The 20,847-nt window shown below is 61.1% G+C and overlaps 1 protein-coding gene across 3 annotated transcripts; it reads right to left on the reverse strand.

Annotated features, from left to right (window-relative positions):
- Positions 1 to 498: 498 nt before the first annotated feature.
- LOC123824959 (butyrophilin subfamily 3 member A2-like) lies at positions 499 to 19,603 on the reverse strand. 3 transcript variants are annotated; one of them, XM_045848381.1, is made up of 7 exons: positions 19,474 to 19,603; positions 5,056 to 5,397; positions 4,184 to 4,465; positions 2,922 to 3,218; positions 2,798 to 2,818; positions 2,655 to 2,718; positions 499 to 2,186 (listed from the first exon to the last, which is right to left on the reverse strand). In XM_045848381.1, exons 1-7 carry the CDS (start codon positions 19,550 to 19,552, stop codon positions 2,120 to 2,122), a joined length of 1,152 nt encoding a protein of 383 aa, XP_045704337.1. In that variant the 5' UTR covers positions 19,553 to 19,603; the 3' UTR covers positions 499 to 2,119. The 3 variants fall into 3 exon arrangements, with proteins under 3 accessions (XP_045704337.1, XP_045704344.1, XP_045704331.1); XM_045848388.1 differs by lacking the exons at positions 499 to 2,186; positions 19,474 to 19,603 and adding exons at positions 2,201 to 2,383; positions 5,612 to 5,663; XM_045848375.1 differs by lacking the exon at positions 499 to 2,186 and adding an exon at positions 2,204 to 2,383.
- Positions 19,604 to 20,847: the final 1,244 nt, after the last annotated feature.

The following is a 20,847-nucleotide window of genomic DNA, read 5'->3' on the forward strand; positions in this document are numbered from 1 at the left end:
GGAGGGCAGCCGGGGACTTTGTGATGCAAGATTCAAAGTCTCACCCTTGTCCTTCAGCGGAGTCGCAGAGAAGTTTGGTGAAAGCAAAGAGCAAGTGATGGGTGAGTTCCCAGGGCGCCCCCGAGGGCACCTGTCAGCCCCGGGTGCTCTGGACCCCAGACCGCCTTCCCAACGGAAGGGAACCACCGCCTTGAACAGCTTCACCGTCTGAGCGAGCCGTGGCAGGGAAATCGTCAGCTACCTTGAAACACTGAAGTATGACGCCGCCTGGGGGCCCCGCATCCGAGGGACGCTGGTGCAGGTGTGGGGGATGACGGCCGTGGCGGTCACACACGGAGACACCGGGATGGCGGCGGGTATCCCCACTGGAGGGGGGCCCAGTGGGACGGGGAGGCCGTCCCCCCGCCCCCCCCCCGCCGGCAGAGGACGGTGCGGTAGCGAGTCGGTGGGGATAACCGCTCCATCGTACGTCCCGAGTTACCAAGGAGGACGGACGTGTACTTAGGACGAGAGCAGACTGCAGAAGCTGCTTCGTCTGAAAGGAGAGCGTCGTCACGGCGCAGGAACCCGGACAGAGGACACACGGCCCGAGAGGGGGCAGGAATGCCATTGCCAAGGGCTTTGTGGGGGGCACGCGGTGCTGGGACGGAGGGGTCTGTGTCCCCAGGATCTGTCCTACTCTAGGGAGCGACCGCTGGGGACTGAACGTGACCTGAGCTGACTCTTGTTCGGAGGGCGTCTGCCATGGGGACGCCAGGCAGACCCATCAGCTCTGACCCTCAGGCCACCCGCAGGGGCCCCCAATTGCAGGTGGGGGGTTGGAAGGCCACCCGAACCCAGGGGACTTCACAGAAGCTCAGCTGGGAGAATGTGGGCCGGGCATCGTGGCCCCTGACCGAGTCGACAAACAGGGATGGGACTCAAGCTCATGACACCCGAGGATTCAGGACCTGGGGACCCCCGAAACCAGACTTTATGAACAGAAGCCATGCCCCTCTGTGACAGGGACAGGAAACCCTCACACCTCTGCTACGAGCCAGCGTGGGCATCAGGCTCAGAGTTGGTCCAGTGTTTCCCACCCAGGGAGTGAAAATACAGTCGGCGGCCTCGGCGGAGCTGACCTGTGACATGAGAAATCAGGGTGCCGACAGCCCCCCACCCCTTGTGAACGGCTTTCGCCCGTGCTCCTTTCCGGGCACGACCATCAGGCTTTGCGTTTCCCTTTGTGCTCTGTTCCTTCTGCTGGCCGCACAGTCTGGGGGTCAGCTGTGTGGCCCTGGAGACGACACTTCAGGAAACAAACTAATGACACCAAATCTCACACAGTCAACCGGTGCCCGGTGACCCCGAGTGCAGAGCCTTCCTGAGTGGACCCCTCAGAGGGCGGCCCCTCGTGTTCTGGGGGAGGGGGAGAGTGAGCCCGGATTGAATTCCTTGTCGCAGGAACAGCACAGACCTGGGCTCTCCGGACCGCACGGACCCCTGTTGCAGAGTCAGATCGTGTCCCTCCTTCCCGGGCATCTCTGGGGCTTTGTCGCAGGCAGCGCCTCCTTGCAGCGCCCCTGGGGCCAGCGGACATGCAGGCTCATTGGAACTACACGTCAGCGAGCACACTGTCGCTCACTCTCCATGTTCTGTGGTCCTGCACCCTCTCCCCTTACCTCCGTGTCCACGGGGGGTTGTTTAAAAGCCCCTTCTTGTCATTGTAGTGCGGGTAATGGTCAGGCACCAGTTTCCCCACTTAACAAGGCGTCAGGCAAACGGGCCCACGTATTCTATGTCTGGGCCCCTGCGCTTTTCAGTAGCCACGCAGTTCGCTCCGCCAGCGCGGCAGCGTCCTGTGGGGCTGCTCCGTCAGGGTCCCCGGGGCCTCGTGCGCACAGATGACAAGGTGGTTCTCCTCCAGTCCCGTGGACCTCATGAACCTCCTCCAGCTAGATTCGGGAACCCCCTGCCCGAATTTGAAGTACATCCTGTTCGTGGCTCAAAAAAGTGAATCATGGAGGGAGCCTCGGCCTCGATCCTGGAAGGCAGGCGTGGCGTGTGCTGTGCGCTGTGAGGGTCCCAGCTGGCAACCTGGGCCCACGGTGGGGGGAGGCCCTGGGCGCCCAGGATGATCTCACTGAAGTAACGAACTGGGACAGGAGTACGAGGTAGCACGTGACCTGGCCGGACTCCCGACGGGCCTGAGGATCATTCATGTGGAGACAGTGAGCCTGGCCGAAGGGCACCCAGGGCCCGAGGGTGACTGGTGAGCTAAAGCCGCCCCCTCCTCACCAGCGGGACCAGAGCGGCTGTGCGGGCAGCAGGGGCGAGGTCTGTACCCTCGCTGGGCTCCCGACTGTCTGACCTTTGGGTCTGCCACGTGGGGGGTCTCCCTGAGCTGTCAGAGGACGAGAGTACAAGCAGCACGCGGCCTGTTGCTGGTGCCGCAGGAAACCCCCACCCCCATCCCACTGACAGCAGCGCTGCAGCCCCCGGGACCTCACCAGAGGAGGGTATTTTTCCAGGGATTCTGGGGGTGTCCGGGCCTCGTGTCCCCTAGTGGAGAGAAACCTCAGCCCCTTCCCCTCAGAGAGACCCCTGCCTGGTGCCACTAGTGTCCTCATTTCCTCCCCTGGGCAGTGAGGGGTGAGGGAAGGGGCTGAGCTCACCCATCACACAGGTCTTCATTCAGGTCCCGGTCCAAAGGTGCTCGGTACCTGGGCTTTCTCCGCCCTGCAGGGAACCACCCGTGGAGTCAGTGACAATGTCCCCAGGGACCCCAGGACACACAGGGACGGGAATGGGGACTTACGGAGCGCATCCTGCAGCCTGTCTGGAAATAAAGAGAAGAAGGAAGTCCCATCAAGGATATGCAGAGGAGGAGGCGGGTGGTAGGCGGGGCAGGGAGGTAGGGACCACCTGCACCTGGGCCTCACCTTGGACACTTCCCTGCAGCTGCCACTCCCGCCGCAGCTCTGCCCGCGCTGCTTCTCTCTCAGCTCGTGCTGCTTCTCTCTCAGCTCGTGCTGCTTCTCTCTCAGCTTGTGCTGCTTTTCTCTCAGCTTCTGCTGCTTCTCTCTCAGCTCGTGCTCTCCCCCTCTCCTGGGACACGTCCTGGATCCTCTTCCGCCCTTGGCGCAACAACCACGCCACCCCGACCAGGAGCTGCCCTAGAACCAGCACCATCACTGCAAGCACCACCATCCAAGGCTGTGTGTCCCTGAAGAACGGACCTGCAGAGGGATGGCGTCAGCCCCTGAAGGGATCTTTCTGTCCCCAGAGCGCCCAGACCCTCACTATCACACAGTCAGGAAGGTTTTCCTGAAATGTCTCCCCGCCATGGGATGAGAGGGAGCATGAGGACGCACACACAGTGTCACTGACGTCCCCTCTGCACCTCTCCCCCACTTACTACCTGGCCCCCCTCAATCAGAGGAGTCGGGTGACAAAGAACAGACTCTGGGGCTGGGAGCCTGGGTGCCAGTCCCTGGTCTCCTGCCCGATCAGCGCTGTGACCTTCAACTAATGACATAACCATCTGTTGCTGCGTCCTGACAGTGAGAGCATTAATTTAGTGCTTATGCAGTGCCTGACACAGGGTGAGTGCCACGCAGGTTTCATTAAGTTTTGAAAACTAAATACACTTAATTTTATCTTGTCTGCAGCAAAAACAGCTCCTATTAGCTGGTGTGCAGGCTGTCTCTTCTCTTCTGTGACAACAAACTTCTGAGGGACCGGCTCCCCACAGCCTGCCACCAGAGGGCGCCCGCCCCCCCATTTGTCCTGCTGCTGCCAATTTCCCTTGTGGAAAACATCCCTGTTCCATCAGATTTGGCCTCCTCCTGTGAATTTTACCTTCCTGGGAACTGATGATTGCCGTTTTTGCTCTTTTATCCACCGTGTTCCTTTATATTGAAAGGAGATTAGCCCTTTCACTGAGATTTGGGTTGTGTCTACTTTCCCCTCTTGCTCTGTTTACTGAACTTTCCCATCTGACCCCACATCCCACTGCCTGGCACCGTGTGTGGCAGGCAGGAAGTGCTCCGAAGGTCTCTGTGACATAAATCACTTCAGGAAAAGGAGCCCCAGGTCCCTGCTCTGTGCCCTCTGTATCCCCCAGGGACCCAGGTCAGCAGCAGACCCCGAGCCTTCCTCCAGGGACCACCCAGGAGCCCAGGGCAGGGGGCACGGCACTCACCTGGGATGGAAAGCCTGGCTGACCTCTCCTGGCCCAGCAGGGGGTTTCTGATGACACAGGAGACCCCCTCCCCAGAGCCTTCTTCTAGGATCACAAATGCTGAGGCTGCATAAAGGCCCTGGGGGTCTGCAGCCTCTGAGACCAGCTCATCAGACAATCTCTGTCCCCTGGCATCTCTCCAGTGGATCTGGGGCTGCGGGTACCAGCCGGCAGATGTGCAGTTCACACGGATCCGTCCAGCCTCGTAGCCCTTCATGCCAATGTGGGGATCAGAGCCCAGCGCTGGGGAGGAGAAGTGAGCTGAATCGTGGGGAGCCCTCTGTATTGGTGGGGGTCTCCACAGCAGGGAGGGGCGCCCACACTGACCAGCCCAGCAGGGACTCACCAGGAGCTGCTCCCAGCATGTGCTGTGCAGCAGAGACTGATCCCTGTTGGGGCCACTGCCTGACCCTGGCTGGACCCTCGTGCTGGATCCAGGGGGCTCTGGGCCAGAGCAGAGGCTGCTTCCCCCAAGTCCCCTTAGAGACTGCCGCAGCCTCCCCTCCCCCTTGCCCCAGACAGGCTGGTCCCTGGCAGAACCCCTCACCCCTCCCTGGGCAAGCATGCAGGTGGTGCCCCTTAGTCTACCTGGGTCACACCCCACTGCCCCTGCCTGTCCTGCCTGTGCTGTGGGGGCCTTCCACATCACCCCGACCCTCATTGGGTCCTCTCTGTCGCCCCCTCTCTTGACACACCCCGGTGTCCCCGACCCCAGGTGAGCGTCCTCCAGGAGGCGGGGGTGGATGCTGGTGAGCAGCCCACGTGCTCTGGGGTAGGTCTGCAGCCTCTGCCCCCGCCCACGGAAAGGAGCCTGGAACAAGCCTGAGGCTCACCTGCCACCTGCAGCTCCACCTGGGCTTTTGCATAGAAGCCTCCATCTTGGAAATAACACAGGTAGGTTCCGTTGTCTGAGACGCTGACGTTGTGAATCCGGAGAGCGGCCTTCCCCGCAGTGACGTCCTCTCGTAAAATCGAAGTTCTCCCTCGATACTCCTCTGCCGGCGTCTCCTCCTGCCCGTGTGCGTACACGTGCACTACCTGCCTGCGGCCGGGTCGCACCCACATCAGCTGCAGGGCCTCAGCGCTCATCTTCGGGGACAGGTGACAGGGCAGGTCTGCATCTTCACCCACCATGGCCAGGATGGGCTCGGGGGGTCCGACCACAGCAAACTCAGCTGGTCATCAGAAGGGGGGCTCCGTCAGAGGGAGCAGGGTCAGAGGGCCAGGGGGTGTCCCAGGCAGGGAGGTGAGGTGACAGACAGCTAGACGGGAACTCAGTCCTCACACAGGTGCGGTGTGGACAGGCCTTGCAGGGGTGGGTGGAGTCCCGGGTTCTGGCTGGGCCCAAAGGGAAAGGATGCAGACACGCAGACGCACAGCCGGTCCTACCTGAGCAGGGGCTGAGCAGCTGGACCACGGCGAGACACACAGGGAGGGCAGGCAGACGGGGCACCAGGCACCTCCCCATCCTGACCTGCTGTGCACAGAGAGAGGCCAGCAGGGGCTGGGCAGCAGGGACCACCTGGAAGGAGGAGGAGGATTCCACGTGGAGAGGCTGCCGGCCCAGGGCCGACCCGGGCACCACCACCATCACTGGGGACCCCAGAGCCTCCTCTGCAAATGTGCCCTGGGGGTCTCTTCACCTTGGATCCCTCCATGGAAATCAGCCATGAAACATGGAGCGGTAATGCAGGTACCTTATCCCTCGCTAGCAGGGAGGCCCGGACTCTCCTCTGCAAATCTGCTCAGAAGCCCCCCACTGGCCCACACTTCCCTGCCCCAGCCAGGTGCCCCCCCCCCACAGACCACCCTCTGAGGAAGGCAGGCCCCTCTGCTCTGAGTCCCCTTTCCCGCTGCTGCCCCCTGCAGGCCGCGCTCTGCACAGCAGCCAGCACGTCCTGCCCCTTCACCTCCCTCCTGGGCAGCCCCTCCCACTGGCTTCTGTGTCCTGCAGGGCAGAAGCCCATGGCCTTGGCCCCCTGTGCTTTAAATTATCTGACTGTTTTAGGGTATGGCTGGGTTGGGGGTGTGTAGTTCAGGGAAAATGGAGACAACTGTACTTAAACAACACTATAAATAAATAAATAAATAAATAAATAAATAAATAAACAAACAAATAAAAAAGAATACAATTATCTGAATGATCTAAAGTTGAAACGCTTCCAGAGTGGGGAATATATTTTCACATACTTTGGAGGATATTTATTGTTTTTTATTCCTATCACAGACAATGTTAAAATATAACACCTAAAGCAATGAAATTTCAATAACTTAGAATGGTAATTACATCCTTTGTTTCATGTCAATGTGAACACCTGTGGATGCATTTGGCCACATGTGCTCAAGGGGTTACCGAAAAAGAGAATCTGTTTATGAAAACCGTGTTTTTATTCTCACGCCCTTACCCTTCGGTCCCCCTCACATGCTCCCCCCTGGATGGGGGACACCCGTGGGGACGTCCCTCCACCGCCCTGAACACTCTCTGGACTCGGCGGCTCTGACACCCCTTAGTGCTCCTGCCGTTTTGTTTCACGTCTTACACATCGGGATGTTTCCATTTGTGGACCCTTTTCATGTGGGAAAGAAAAACAGTCGGTCTGGGTGAGATTGGGGGAGTAGGGAGGGTGGGCACGTGGGTTTTTGGTCAAAAACTGCTCAACATTCTGCAGGTGTGGACAGGTGGGCTGGTAAATCACCTGTTGGGAAATGGGCCAAATCTGGAAGAGTCGTCAAAAAATTCACTGAAGCCCACCCCAGCCTCTCACAACAACACCAGTTGGTCACTGATGCAGATGGGCTCCTGGAACTCTCGCCTGGTGAGGAAGCCTGAACTACAAGGGTCCCACCTTCCTGTAGGTAATTCCGTTTTTTTTTCGGTTTTTTTTTTTGGTTTTTGGGTCCCAATGCCCTGAAAAAGTTTTATCCTTAGCCCCATGGATTGCACTGGCAGCAACTGGTCTTAAAGAGAAACTGGCATCAACACAAAGGTCCATATTTAATGCTGCTCATCAGAGTAAAATCTACAAGAGCACAATGTATAGATTGCACCCAATTTTGTTATAGTTATGAATAAAAATGTTACTACAAACATAATAGCTTTCTTGGCTGGTGTGGTTCAGTGGACTGAGCACGGGCCTAGGAACCAAAGGGTCAGTGGTTCAATTCCTGGTCAGGGCCCATGCCTGGGTTGTGGGCAAGGTCTACAGTGGGGGGGGGCGGCGCATAAGAGGCAAGCACACATTGATATCTCTGTCCCTCTTTTTTCTCTTTCCCCTCCCCTCTTTCTAAAAATAAATAAAATAAATCTTTTAAAAACCCTGTAATTCCTAGACACACTGTGACACAACACACAACAGTGAGACGCCGAAAGCTCCCTCTCTCCGATCAGGAGGAAGACAGACGCCCACCCTCACCACCCCTCCCCCCCCGCCCCAGAGCACTGGGAGTCCGAGCAACAGCGCTCACGCGAGACAGAGACAAACAGCAAGCACATCCGAGGGAGGAGGAGCCTTCGCACTGCCCGCAGACGGCAGGACGGGCTACGTAGGACCGTTTGAGGACCCACGAAATCCCATGAGAATGTGCAAATGAAGGCAGTGAGGTCGCAGGACACAACGTGGACACGGGTGCACTTCCGGGCAGCAGTGATGGGTAACCAGAGGGAGGTGTCGTCAGCCCCTCCTGCGGTTGTGTCCGAAAGCAGAAACCACCCGGGAACAAGGTCAACCAGAGAGCGGACAGCCTGCGCCCTGACGGCTGGAGGAACCGAGAAAGGAGACGAAGAGGGGACACGCGATGGGGGACACACTGAGCTCAGGGTCCGCAGGAGCAACACGGTCACCCCGTCCTCGCTGCCTGAAGCCGAGCCCAGACTCAGGCTGTCCTTCTTGAAATGTTGATGGCCTTCTCCTCTGAAGGACAACAAGGAATCCTGAACTATATTTCAAATCTCTTGTAGTTTATTCCTCACTGAGGCAGACATGTCAGGGGGGAGTCTGTCACCTTTCTAACTGGCCTGACCCCTGCTCAGATTTAAGCACCACCCTCCCCCCCCCCCCCCCTTACCCAGTGCAGGGGACTGTGGGGGGAGGGTCGCTGCCGCGGTGGCGGGAGCACTGGGTGGGAAGCTGGCAGAACCCGAGCCTCCTCCCAGACTGCAGGGCACCCAGAGGTGCAGGGTGAACCCGTGAGCTTTCCTGTCTCAACAGCAGCTCTGAATCCCGGGGACCTCAAGGGTACCCTTTCACCACAGACACGTGTCATCCTGGGAGACACTCGTACTGGCCACCGCGACGCCCTGTCACCTGTCACATCTGCACTTGGGGTGATTCCTGCCAGCCGGGTTGATGTGGGCGGGCTGCAGAAACCGAGGGCCCCCCGCGCCTCCCTACGCACCCCCACCCTCCCAGCACTTGGCACACGGCAGGGATGGGGGCTCCAGGTGGCGGTGGGCCAAGGAGGACCCAGGCTCGCTCAGGCTGCACTCCGAGACGCCGTCCAGGTCTCAGACTCTGCACATGTAGGAGCCTGTGAAGGGGGGCGCACAGACGTCCCCTGGTCCCTGCGGCCTCTGCCTGAGGAGGTGCCACAGCACCTGGCGGCCTGTCCCCAGCACAGCACCAGCCCAAAGCTCCTGGCTCCTTGGAACCTTCTGGACTGATTCCCGGCTCCATGTGTCTCAAGGGCTGGGGACCTGCCTCATCCTTGGCTCTTCTCAAGACGCCTCAGCTCGGGGAAGGGGGGTGCTGAGTGGGCACCCGTAAGCCTGTGGCCACCCCTCCCCCTGGGGCCGCTCCATAGCTTCCCCACCAGTGCGCTGGGCAGCCCAATCGTACAGAAACCAGCCGGTGCCTGGCCCGGCCAGAGTTGATTTTCAGTAAATGAAAGAGCGGGATTCTTAAGAGAAACTCTCTGCCCATCCCCGGGAGGGATGGCTTGGGTTTAGGCAACAAAAGCTCCTGGCTCTGGTCCCTGCCCCTCCCCCTGCAGTCCCACCGACAGGCCCAGGGCTGGGAGCCACCCCTTCTCCCACCTCCCACCCACAACCCCGCCCCCATGCCCTGGGGTTGCAGCCACCGCTACTACCCACTCCCACTCGGCTCTGGTCGGAAGGTGGCTGTGCTCCCCGCTCCCTCACACTTTCGGGACACACAGGGACTCCGCCCGCCAGGCTCCACAGAGGCCCCGACAGAACTTCGGCAGTCTCCAGTCTCCCCGGAAAAATGGGGACCCACCTCAGGTCCCCTCGCCAGCGTGACCTGCACCGGGGCGCACCCCGCGGACCGGTCCCGGTCACGTCGTGTTAGGAACCGGACCACCAGTGACCTCGGCCTTGTGTTTCCCACGCCCTCCCCCGCCTCTCCCGTGGAGAATCTGGGGTGCCGCGGGAGTGGGAAACGGGGCCGCCCGTGCGCTGGGAGAATTCCCACCCTGAGCCGCTGGGACCCCAGTGCGCGGGTGCGGGGGGCGGGACAGAACGCGCTGGTCTCCCCCTGCCCCAGCCCCCGCCCGCACCCCGCTCGGAGCTCGCCAGTTGCTCGCGATCTCGTCCAGCCCCGAGCGACATCCGCCCCGCCGTCGGGGTCTGCCCTCCCCGAGCGCCCCGCACCCACCTGCGCCCCGAGGAGCAGCAGCGGCAAAGTCCGGGGAGGGGAGCGCCGACACCGGAGCGAGCCCCGCTCCTGGGCAGCGGCGGAGCCGGGCGCGGTAGTTTCACTCCCGCCGCAGCCCGCGAGGGTCCTCCAGGCCGGCCGATGGCAGCGGGAAGCCCAGAGCAGTCTGGTGGCGGACTGCCCTCCCCAAGGCACCTGCCCTGCTACTCCGCCGTTAGTGGACGACGCAGTTACAGCGTCTCTTCTGCTGGAGCTTCTCCCTGGGAACGCATCGGCTCCCAGTGCGTCTCCTGGAGCCAAACCGGGAAACGGAAATGCTGAAGAAAGCGCCACCCTTCAGGTGGCCGGGGGCCAAACTGTCCTTAAGCCCAAGGTCCTGGGGCTCCCCGGGGAGAAGCCGGAAGACCCCGCAGAAGCCCCGGTCCTCCCGCAGCGACCGGCCCCGCCCCCAGCCCGGGCTGTCACTCCCTCTCCTCCAGGGGTCCAAGTCGGAGCGGTCACAGAGTAGTCCGGCCTCAGGAACAGTTTGTTTAGAAATGTCCCCGAGTCCCTGAGCAGGAGAGTGAACACCACCACACGTGTCTGTCTGCACCTACGTCTGAGTGTCCCTCGGCCACACAGAGAGGTGACACCCTGGCAGGTCCCACCATGACCCAGGGGCTGGGGACACCAGCCTGAACCAGAGAAGCCAGACACAAGGCCACATGTCCCTGCATTGTGTGTCTGTGACCCGTCCTGAACAGGGGGTCCGTCCCAGAAAGTGACTCAGGGTTGCTGGGGCCCGAGGGGAGGGGCGCACTGCTGGTCCCAGGGCTGATGAGAAGGAGCGGGAACTGCACTGCCCCCCCATCAGACGGCTCCCCCGGGTCACGGGGTCTGCTCTCCTCAGACAGACCCCTTAACAACAGCGACCCCCTCTCACCTGGACCAGGTGGGCTGCACACCGTGTCCGCCGTGGAGTTGCACTGCTGCAGGACCACTGTCCCCTCAGGACACCTGGGGGTGGGGGGACACAGCTTCACTGTTTCTGCTTCCCCGTCTCTCCAGCCCCAGGCTCCCAGTCCACACTGTCACCAACAGAAGGTGTCTCCGTGGGGCGCTCCCCCAGCCCACTTTGGGGAGCACTGTGTGCTGTGATCACAGACCCCACGAGGGGCCCGGGGTCACAGGAAGCCCCAGCCTCACCCCAGAACCAGCCCTGGTCCCACCAGGAGGACAGGTGACCTGTTTCCCCCGATGGACGTCCATGGCCGTGTGTGTGGGCCTGGGAGCTGGAGGGGAGGGTCCGTCCTGCTTTAACAAAGGCTGGGGACGCAGCTGCTCCCTCCTCCCTGTTGCCAGCTGAGAGCGCACATCAGTGCAGCGCGTTCTGACGGCCTGGGCAGGTTCGCCCACGCCCGGAGGGAGCGACTCACTCACTGAGGACCCCGTGTGGGTGCTCCCGGACCCCTGGCACTGCCCGGCAGGGTTTGACCCACCCAGGCCTGTCACCGACCCCGTGCTTTCTGCACCCCCAGGTCCCCACCTTCTTTCTAAGGAGCTCAGGGCTTATTCTTGGACCCCAAACTCCAGATCTCAAAGGGAAAAACGCTGGAGACTCCTCCAAGTTCGACAGAGTGTAGGAAGCGAAAGCCCATCCAGCCTGTCCCTTTGCTGTTCTGTGACCACTGCGGGTACCACGGAGAACATGGGTACACTGTGGCTACTATGTGGCTGTGGAGCTGAGGTGTGGTCTTTTTAGGAGGAACTGTAGCTCCTGGTCCCTCCGCCCAACCTGCCCCCACACCCAAAGCAGCTGGAGAGGCGGAGCCAGGCTTCCCCAAAGGCAGTTTCCTGTTTTGCTGTGTGATGAGGACGCAGCTGGGACAGAGCAGCGTTAACCCTTGCCACCCGGGGCAATTAGTCTTAGGTCAAAGTTCACAACCACCCCTCCACCTGTGAGACCCACTGAGTCACCTGCAGTCCTGCCAAAGAAATGTGAGGAAAGTCCCCCCAGCACCCGGGAGGGGCAGTGTTCACACAGTGAGAAGCAGGCCCAGGAGGCAGGGGTCCCATCTGCTGTCCCAGGAGCCAGCTGAGGACGTGGACCCACAGGGCCTGGGTGGCCCACACCAGAGGCGGCCCCTCGCTGCTGCGGGACAACTCTGACCTGTGGGCACACCTGCCCGAGTGTGCGGAGGTCCCGCTGGGAACGACCCGGTTCCTTCCCGTGTTGGAGGGGGCTGGAGGAGGGGAGCCTGGGACTTCTTGATGCAGCATTTAAAGTCTCACACAGTCCACTGGTGCCCAGTTCTCTGAGTCCAGAGCCTTCTTGAGTCGACCCCTCAGAGAGCGGCCCCTCGTGTTCTGGGGAAGGGGGAGCGGGGGAGGAGAGTGAGCCCGGATTAAATTCCTTGTCGCAGGAACAGCACAGACCTGGGCCCTCCGGACCGCACGGACCCCTGTTGCAGAGTCAGATCCTGTCCCTCCTTCCCGGGCATCTCTGGGGCTTTGTCGCAGGCAGTGCCACCTTGCAGGGCCCCCCGGGGCCAGCGGACATGCAGGCTCATTGGAACTACACGGCAGCGAGCACACTGTCGCTCACTCTCCATCTTCTGCAGTCCCACACCCTCTCCCCTTACCTCCGTGTCCACGGAGGGTTGTTTAAAAGCCCTTTCTTGTCATTGTAGTGCAGGAAACGGGCAGGCACCGGATTCCTCCACTTAACAAGGCGTCTGGCAAACGGGCCCATGTATTCTATGTCTGGGCCCCTGCGCTTTTCAGTAGCCACGCAGCTCGCTCTGCCACCACGGCAACGTCCTGTGGGGCTGCTCCGTCAGGGTCCCTGGGGCCTCGTGCTCACAGATGACAAGGTGGTTCTCCTCCAGTCCCGCGAACCTCATGAACCTCCTCCAGCTAGATTCGGGAACCTCCTGCCCAAATCCAAAGTAGATCCTGTTCGTGGCTGAAAAGAGAAAATCACGGAGGGAGACTTGGCCTCGTCCCTGGGAGGCAGGCGTGGCGTGTGCTGTGCGCTGTGAGGGTCCCAGCTGGCAACCAGGTCCAGGGTCCGCAGGAGGCCCTGGGCGCCCAGGCTGCCCTCGCAGAAGGGACCAGGCAGGGGGACAGGAGAGCGCGGTAGGACACGACCCGGCCGGGCTCCTGACAGGCCTGACGCTCATCCACACAGAGCCAGGGAGCCCGGCAGAGGGGCCTGCGGGGCCCGACGGGGGGGGGGAAGCCCCCGGGGTGATGTGTCCACTGAGGCGGCCCCTCCTGACCAGCGGGACCAGAGCGGCTGTGCGGGCAGCAGGGGCGAGGTCTGTAACCTCGCTGGGCTCCCAACTGCCTGACCTTTGGATCTGCCACGTGGGGGGTCTCGCTGAGCTGTCAGAGGACGAGAGTACAAGCAGCACGCGGCCTGTCGCTGGTGCCGCAGGAAACCCTCACCCCCGTCCCACTGACAGCAGCGCCGCAGCCCCCGGGGCCTCACCAGGCCTGGGTCACCCAGGCCCTCCTACCGGCCACTCACGTTCCTGCTCAAACCGTGGATGCGCAGTAACGCAGGGCCGCCCGCATCTGTCCTCACGGCCAGAACTGACACTGGACGGAGGCCCGTGTGCCCCCATGTCTGCAGTGAGTGTCGGACCGCAAGTCTGATGCCCATGGGCTGCCTGTGGGCCCAGGGTCCCGCTTCCCAGGAGGGAGGACGTTGGGTAGTGACGTCACACCTTGACAGTCACTACAAAGGAAGGTTTTGGGGGACTTACCCTCAGGGGACCCGTCCTTCAAAACAAACTTTTCTTCATATTGCTGCAGAGAGAAGGGAATAAAACTTTCAGGAGGAGACTCCGGGGCGGCTTTCTAGTGGAATCTGCGGAACAGAGCCACCAAGTTTGGGTGGGCGGGGCCGGCGGGGGCAGCGGGGCCTCCACACGCTGTCCAGTCAGTGTCTGGGGACGGGGCCCGGCCTCTCAGAAGGGGCAGAGAGCTCACAGCCCAGCCGCCCACTGGGTCACACTCTCCAGGACACGGCCTGGGCCGGGGCAACACTGGGCTTCCCGCTGCCCTGCCCTGGAGGGACACCAGCCTGCACTGGACCCTGGACAGGCTCCCCACCCTTCTGAGACCCTGTGAACATGGTCCCCTTTCCTGAAGGGTCCCTCTCCCGAGGGTCACGTAGGGAATATCTGGTCATCCCGTCAGGTCCTACTCAGCTGTCACGGCCTCGTTACAGCGCCCGATGGAAGGAGGACAGTGAGTGTCTCCCGGACACGGGTGGTCGTGGCGCCTGCGTCCGTCCCACAGGGCCTTGTGGCACTGCATGTGGGCTGTGCTTCCAGCGCCCACGGTCGCCAGGCCTACCCACTCCTGATGACACACAGGCCACATGGAGGCGTTGGGGCCGCAAGACCTCGGGGGCCGGTGTGTGGTGGAGGCTGAGGGCACAGAGCTGGTGAGCCGGGCCTCCTCCAGGCAGCGCCCTGTCCCATTGCTGGGACCTGGGACAGCTCGGTCCCTGGGTCTCAGTGGCCCTGGGGAGCCACCGTTCCCTCGGACAGCAGGTGTGGTGGGGGCTGTCACAGGCTGCACTGTGTCCCCAAAGATGTGGGCGTCCTAAGCCCAGCAACCAGGAGTGCGGCCTTGTCTGGCAACTGGGTCCCTATAGACGTGACCTGTCCAGTTGAGGCCCTAACACAACAAGACTGGTGTTCTGTTTTAGGGACACGGACACGCACACAGGGACAACGCCACAGGAACTTGAACATCTGCCCCCAGCACAGGGAGACAGTAACATTCTGTCCTTTAAGCTGCCTGGTCTGTGGGGCTGCGTCTCAGTCACCGGGAAACTGAGACAGGAAGTTAAGGGAGGCAGGGCAGGACTGTGCACCCCCTGTACGCACACGGCACGTGTGCCACACATGCAGGCGTCCCTGCCGTCACACCCACCCAGACGCCCCTCACCTGCTCCGGCACATGGAGCGCAGCTGCGGCCCCAGTCTGGTCCGGGTCCCTGGAGGCACCTGGGTCTGCAGTGCCTGCACTGGGGTGGCCACTCCCCTTGTGCACCACCTCCTGCAGCTCGACCCTGGCCTCACGGTCCTCAGAGGGTGCCACCACTGTGCCCTCCTGTTCCAGCAGTGGTCTGCTGTCGGCGCTAGGGGCTAGAGGGCTCCATACCACATCCGTGGGCAGCAGAATGGCTCTGTGGTGGCTGCCTCCCTGTGACAAGAACAAAGCCGTGACTTTTGGTGGCAGCGGCCTGCAGTGAGGCCCTCCCCAACCATTTTGGGGGAAATGCCACCTCATCTGACAGCTCAGCTGGGGCTCTGTGGTAGCAGAGAAAAGTGCTTTGTGGGGTCAGGTGCAGGCTCAGCCCCCAACTCTGAGGGGCAACCCACATGGGGGGCTGTGTTTGAACCCAGCAAGACAGGTCTGCATCCAGACCCCTGGGACCTGGGAATGCGGCCTTTGCAGACCAGGGAGCCATACTGGATGACAGTGGGCCCTATGTCCGGTGCCCAGTGGTCATCAGGAGACAGACCCACAGGGAAGAGGCCGGGTGAGGACTGAGGCCGGTGCTGACTGATGGGTGCCCATGCCAAGGTGGACCGCAGAACACCTGGTCACCCGAGACGAGGTGAGCGCAGGGGCGGGTGGACCCCACCCCAGGGCCTAGGAGGAAGCCAAGCCCCTCCCACCCCTAACACCTGGTTCAGACTTGTGGCCTCCACATCCGGGACACGGTCAGTTCTGTGTCTTTCAGCCGTGAGTTGGGGAGGACGTTTCGCAGCCCCGGGAAGCTGTATAAACCCCATGCCCCCTGCGCCCCCTGTGCACCCCGAGGTCTAGGCCAGCAGAGTGGGGTCTTCCCCAGCTCGGCCGCTCCAGGCTCTAGTGGGGGGAGCGGACGCCACCCGAAAGGCTGAGCTGCGCACGCTGGGGACGCACAGGGACGGGGATGGGGGCTTACCGAGCTGGTCCTGCAGCGTCTCTGGACATAAACAGAAAAATAAAGTCTGGTCTAGGAGATGCAGAGAATGAGCCGGGGGATGGGCGTGGGCGGGGCAGGGAGGTGGGGACCACCTGCAGCTGGGTCTCACCTTGGGTGCTCCGCTCCCGCTGCAGCTCTGCCCGTGCTGCTTCTCTCTCAGCTCATGCTCTCTCCCCTCCTTCTGGAGCAGGGCCTGGCTCCTCTTCCGCCATCGCCACAGCAAGATCACACACAACAGGGGCACCGCAAGAACCAGCAGGGTCAGGGAGAGCAACAGAGTCCGAGGCTGTGTGTCCCTGAAGAAGGCACCTGCGAAGGGGTAGCAGCAGCCCCTGAAAGGATCTTTCTGTCCCCAGAGCGCCCAAACTCTCAGTGCCTCACAGTCAGGACGGTTTTCCTGAAATGTCTCCGCCCCCATGGGATCAGATGGAGCATGAGGACGCACAGTGTCACTGACGTCCCCTCTGCACCCCTCTCCCCCCACTGACTACGTGCCCTCCTCACTCAGCAGAGTCTGGTGACGAAGAACAGACTCTGGGGCTGGGGACCTGGGTTCCAGTCCGGGGTCTCCTGCCCGACCTGCGCTGTGACCTTGAACGAATGATGTAACCATCTCTTGCTGGTGTCCTGACCAGCGAGAGCATTCAGTTAGTGCTTATGCAGTGCCTGACGCAGGGTGAGTGCCACGCAGGTTTCATTCAGTTTTGAAAACTTAATATACTTAATTTTATCTTGTCTGCAGCAAAAACAGCCCCTATGCAGCTGGTGTGCAGGCTGTCTCCTGTCCTGTGACAACAAACGTCTGAGGGACTGTCTCCCCACAGTCTGCCACCAGAGGGCGCCCACCCCCTCATTTGTCCTGCTGCCAAATTCACACGTGGGAAGTTTCCCTGTTCCCTCAGATTTGGCTTCCTCCTGTGAGTTTTACCTTCCTGGGAACTGATGATTCCCCTTTTCACTCTTTTGTCCACCGTGTTCCTTTATATTGTAAGGACATTAGCCCTTTCATTAAGATTTCAGTTGTATGTATTTTTCTCCTCCTGGTGTGTTTGCTGATCTTTGCCCTCTGTCCCCACATCCCACTGCCTGGCTCCGTGTGTGGCAGGAAGTGCTTAGCAGGTGTCTGTGACATGAACTGCTTCAAGGGAAGGGGCTGCAGGTCCCTGCCATGTGCCCTACAACGACACAGGTCAGTAGCAGACCACTCACCTGGGATGGAAAGCCTGGCTGACCTCTCCTGGACCAGCAGGGGGTTTCTGATGACACAGGAGACCCCCTCCCCAGAGCCGCCTTCCAGGATCACAGAGGCTGAGGCTGCATAAAGGCCCTGGGGGTCTGCAGCCGCAGATGCTGCCTTAGCAGACAAGCTCTGTCCCCTGGCATCTGTCCACTGGATCTGGGGCTGTGGGTACCAGCCAGCAGACGTGCAGTTCATATGGATATCTTCAAGCCAATAGCCCTTCATTCCAATGTGGGGATCGGAGCCCAGCGCTGGGGAGGAGAAGTGAGCTGAACTGTGGGGAGCACTCTGTACTGGTGGGGTCTCCTCACCAGGAAGGGGCGCCCACACTGACGAGCCCAGCAGGGACTCACCAGGAGCTGCTCCCAGCGTGTGCTGTGCAGCAGAGACTGATCCCTGATGGGGCCACTGCCTGACCCTGGCTGGACCCTCGTGCTGGATCAGGGGGCTCTGGGCCCGAGCAGAGGCTGCTTCCCCCAAGTCCCCTTAGAGACTGCCGCAGCCTCCCCCCGCCCCCGCCCCAGACAGGCTGGTCCCTGGCACAGCCCCTCACCCCTCCCTGGGCAAGCATGCAGGTGGTGCCCCTTAGCCTAAGTGGGCCGCACCCCACTGTCCCTGTCCGTGCTGCCTGTCCTGTGGGGGTTGTGCCCTCCTGTGAGCAGGAGGACACACACAGGGGCCTGGCATTGAGTCAATGCAGCTGCTGGAGCAGTGACTCGTATGCACGGCCCCTTGGGAGGCTGCTGCTGCCCTCACTGCCCGGCTGCTCAGCTCTCCCTCCAGGGTCACCCCCAGAAGTGTCCACAGGGAGGCTGTGCAGAGGGGAAAACTTTCCCACAGAAGACAGTGGACACAGGGCCAGGAAGTGGGAAGTTACTGCCACTTGTCCCCACACCCTGAACACACGGAGGGGGAGGAAGCCCTCTGAGGACCTGAACACACAGAGTCCTACAGGGGGGCTCTGTCGGGGGAGCCGAGGTCTCCAGGAAGGGACAGCAGGCTGAGGAGGGACCCTGCGGGGACAAGGCCAGGGGGCCGCACCGCCCCTGCTCCACCAGCCCCCCCGCACTGGAAGCCACAGGGCAGGGCTGTGTCTGGGCAACTCGAACTGCAGCCCTGACACCCGGACATGGGCACGTTCGTGGGGCAGCACCTCAGACAAGGCGCTTCGTCACTGGGGTGGGTCGGGGCCACGTCGAGGCCGCTCGAGGTTGGGGTGACAGCACAGAGGAATCACGAACCGTGTGCAGTGACCCACCTCCCTGTGCCGGCTGTGAGTGACCAGTGACACCCCCCACCATCCTGACCGAGTCCCACCCAGAACCCAGCGCTGCTTCCACATCCCCCCGAACCGCACCGAGTCCTCCCTGACGCCCCCTCTCTGAGCCACCCCGGTGTCCCCGTCCCCAGGGGAGCGTCCTCCCTCGCTGCACCGCGGACGGACACAACCTGTTCAACTACAGGTGTGTTCCGGGGGTTTGGTGGGGGACCTGGGCCCCACAGGTGTTCTCCTTGCAGGTCAAGGTCAGACTCCTCGACCACCACAGCGGGCACCTAGAGGGCCCAAGGCCTTGGTCTGGAACATGCTGAACCCAAACACCCATGTGCCACCCACTGCGGGGAGGTCTCCTCTTCTTTCCTGTCCCCGACCTCCACTCCCCTGGAGAGGCTGGGGGGTGGCGTGGGGGACTCTGTACTGGGTGCAGGAGGAAGTCACCCCTTGGGACCCCTGGGTCTGTCACGGGCCTCAGAGGAACAGAGATGGAGGTGGGGACGGATGCTGGTGAGCAGCCCACGTGCTCTGGGGTAGGTCTGCAGCCTCTGCCCCCGCCCAGGGAAAGGAGCCTGGAACAAGCCTGAGGCTCACCTGCCACCTGCAGCTCCACCTGGGCTTCTGCATAGAAGTCTCCATCTTGGAAATAACACAGGTAGGTTCCGTTGTCAGAGACGCTGATGTTGCAAATCCGGAGAGCAGCCTTCCCCGCAGTGACGTCCTCTCGTGAAATCGAAGTTCTCCCTCGAAACTGCTCTGCTGGCGTGTCCTCCTGCCCGTGTGCGTACCTGTGCACTACCTGCCTGTCGTTGGGTCGCCACCACATCAGCTCCATGGTCTCAGCGTTCATCTTCGGGGACAGGTGACAGGGCAGGTCTGCGTCTTCACCCACCATGGCCAGGATGGGCTTGGCGGGTCCGACCACAGCAAACTTAGCGGGTCATCAGAAGGGGGGGCTCTGTCAGAGTCAGCAGGCCCAGAGGGCCAGGGGGTGATCCAGGAAGGGAGGTCGAGGTGACAGACACCTAGACGGGAACTCAGTCCTCACACAGGTGCGGTGTGGACAGGCCTTGCAGGGGTGGGAGTGGTGCAGGGTTCTGACTGGGCCCGAAGGGGAAGGATTCACACACACAGACGCACAGCCGGTCCTACCTGAGCAGGGGCTGAGCAGCAGGACCACGGCGAGGCACACAGGGAGGGCAGGCAGACGGGGCACCAGGCACCTCCCCATCCTGACCTGCTGTGCACACAGAGAGGCCAGCAGGGGCTGGGCAGCAGGGACCACCTGGAAGGAGGAGGACGATTCCATGTGGAGAGGCTGCCGGCCCAGGGCCAACCCGGGCACCACCACCATCACTGGGGACTCGAGAGCCTCCTCTGCAAATGTCCCCTGGGGGTCTCTTCCCCTTGGATCCCACCATGGAAATCAGCCATGAAATGTGGAGCGCTAATGCAGGTACCTTATCGCTGGCCAGCAGGGAGCACCGGGCTCTCCTGTGGGAACCTGCTCAGAAGCCCCCCACTGGCCCACACTTTCCTGCCATGGCCAGATGTGGTCCCCTAGACCAACCTCTGAGGGAGGCAGGCCCCTCTGCTGAGCCTTTGATCCTGATGCTGCCCCCTGCAGGCCGAGCTCTGCACAGCAGCCAGTGCGTCCTGCCCCCTCACCTCCCTCCAGCTCAGCCCCTCCTAGGGGGTCCATGTCACCCAGGGCAGAAGCCCAGGGCCTTTCCATCCTGTGCTTTAAATTACCTGAATGTTCTTTAGTCTAAAAGTTCCCAGAGTGAGGAACATATTTCCACATATTTGGGAGGATATTTATTATTTTTCATTCCTGTCACAGACCATTTTAAAATATAAAACATAAAGGAATGAAATTGAAATAAATTAGAATGGGAATTACATCCTGTGTCTCATTTGAATGTGAACTCCTGTGGATGCATTTGGCCACATGTACTCAAGGGGCGACCCAAAAAGAGAATCTATTTATAAAAATTTGCTTTTATTCTCACACCTTTAGCCTTGGGTCACCCTCACATGCCCTGCCCTGGATGCGGGGCACCCATGGGGGCGGCCCTCCACTGCCCTGAACACTCTCTGGACTTGGCGGCTCTGACGCCTCTCAGAGCTTCTGCCGTTTTGTTTCATGTCTTATGTGTCAGGACATTTCCGTTTGTGGACTCTTTTCACGCAGGAAAGAAAAATAGTCGCTCTGGGTGAGATCAGGTGAGTAGGGAGGGTGGGCACATGGGTTTTTGGTCAAAAACTGCTCAACATTCTGCAGGTGTGGACAGGTGGGATGGTAAATCACCCATCGGGAAATGGACCAGTGCTCTGGGAGAGTCGTCAAAAAATTCACTGAAGCCCAATGCAGCCTCTCACAACAACTCCAGCTGGTGACTGATGCACAAGGGCTCCTGGAACTCTCTCACCTGGGGGGAAGCCAGGACTGCAAGGGTTAACGGCAGGACACAGTATGTAGGCCCGTTTGAGGACCCACTAAAATCCTATGAGAATGTGCAAATG

Source organism: Phyllostomus hastatus, unplaced genomic scaffold (genome assembly GCF_019186645.2).
Source record: "Phyllostomus hastatus isolate PE091 unplaced genomic scaffold, TTU_PhHast_1.1 phas_contig_1197, whole genome shotgun sequence".
Taxonomy (NCBI): domain Eukaryota; kingdom Metazoa; phylum Chordata; class Mammalia; order Chiroptera; family Phyllostomidae; genus Phyllostomus; species Phyllostomus hastatus.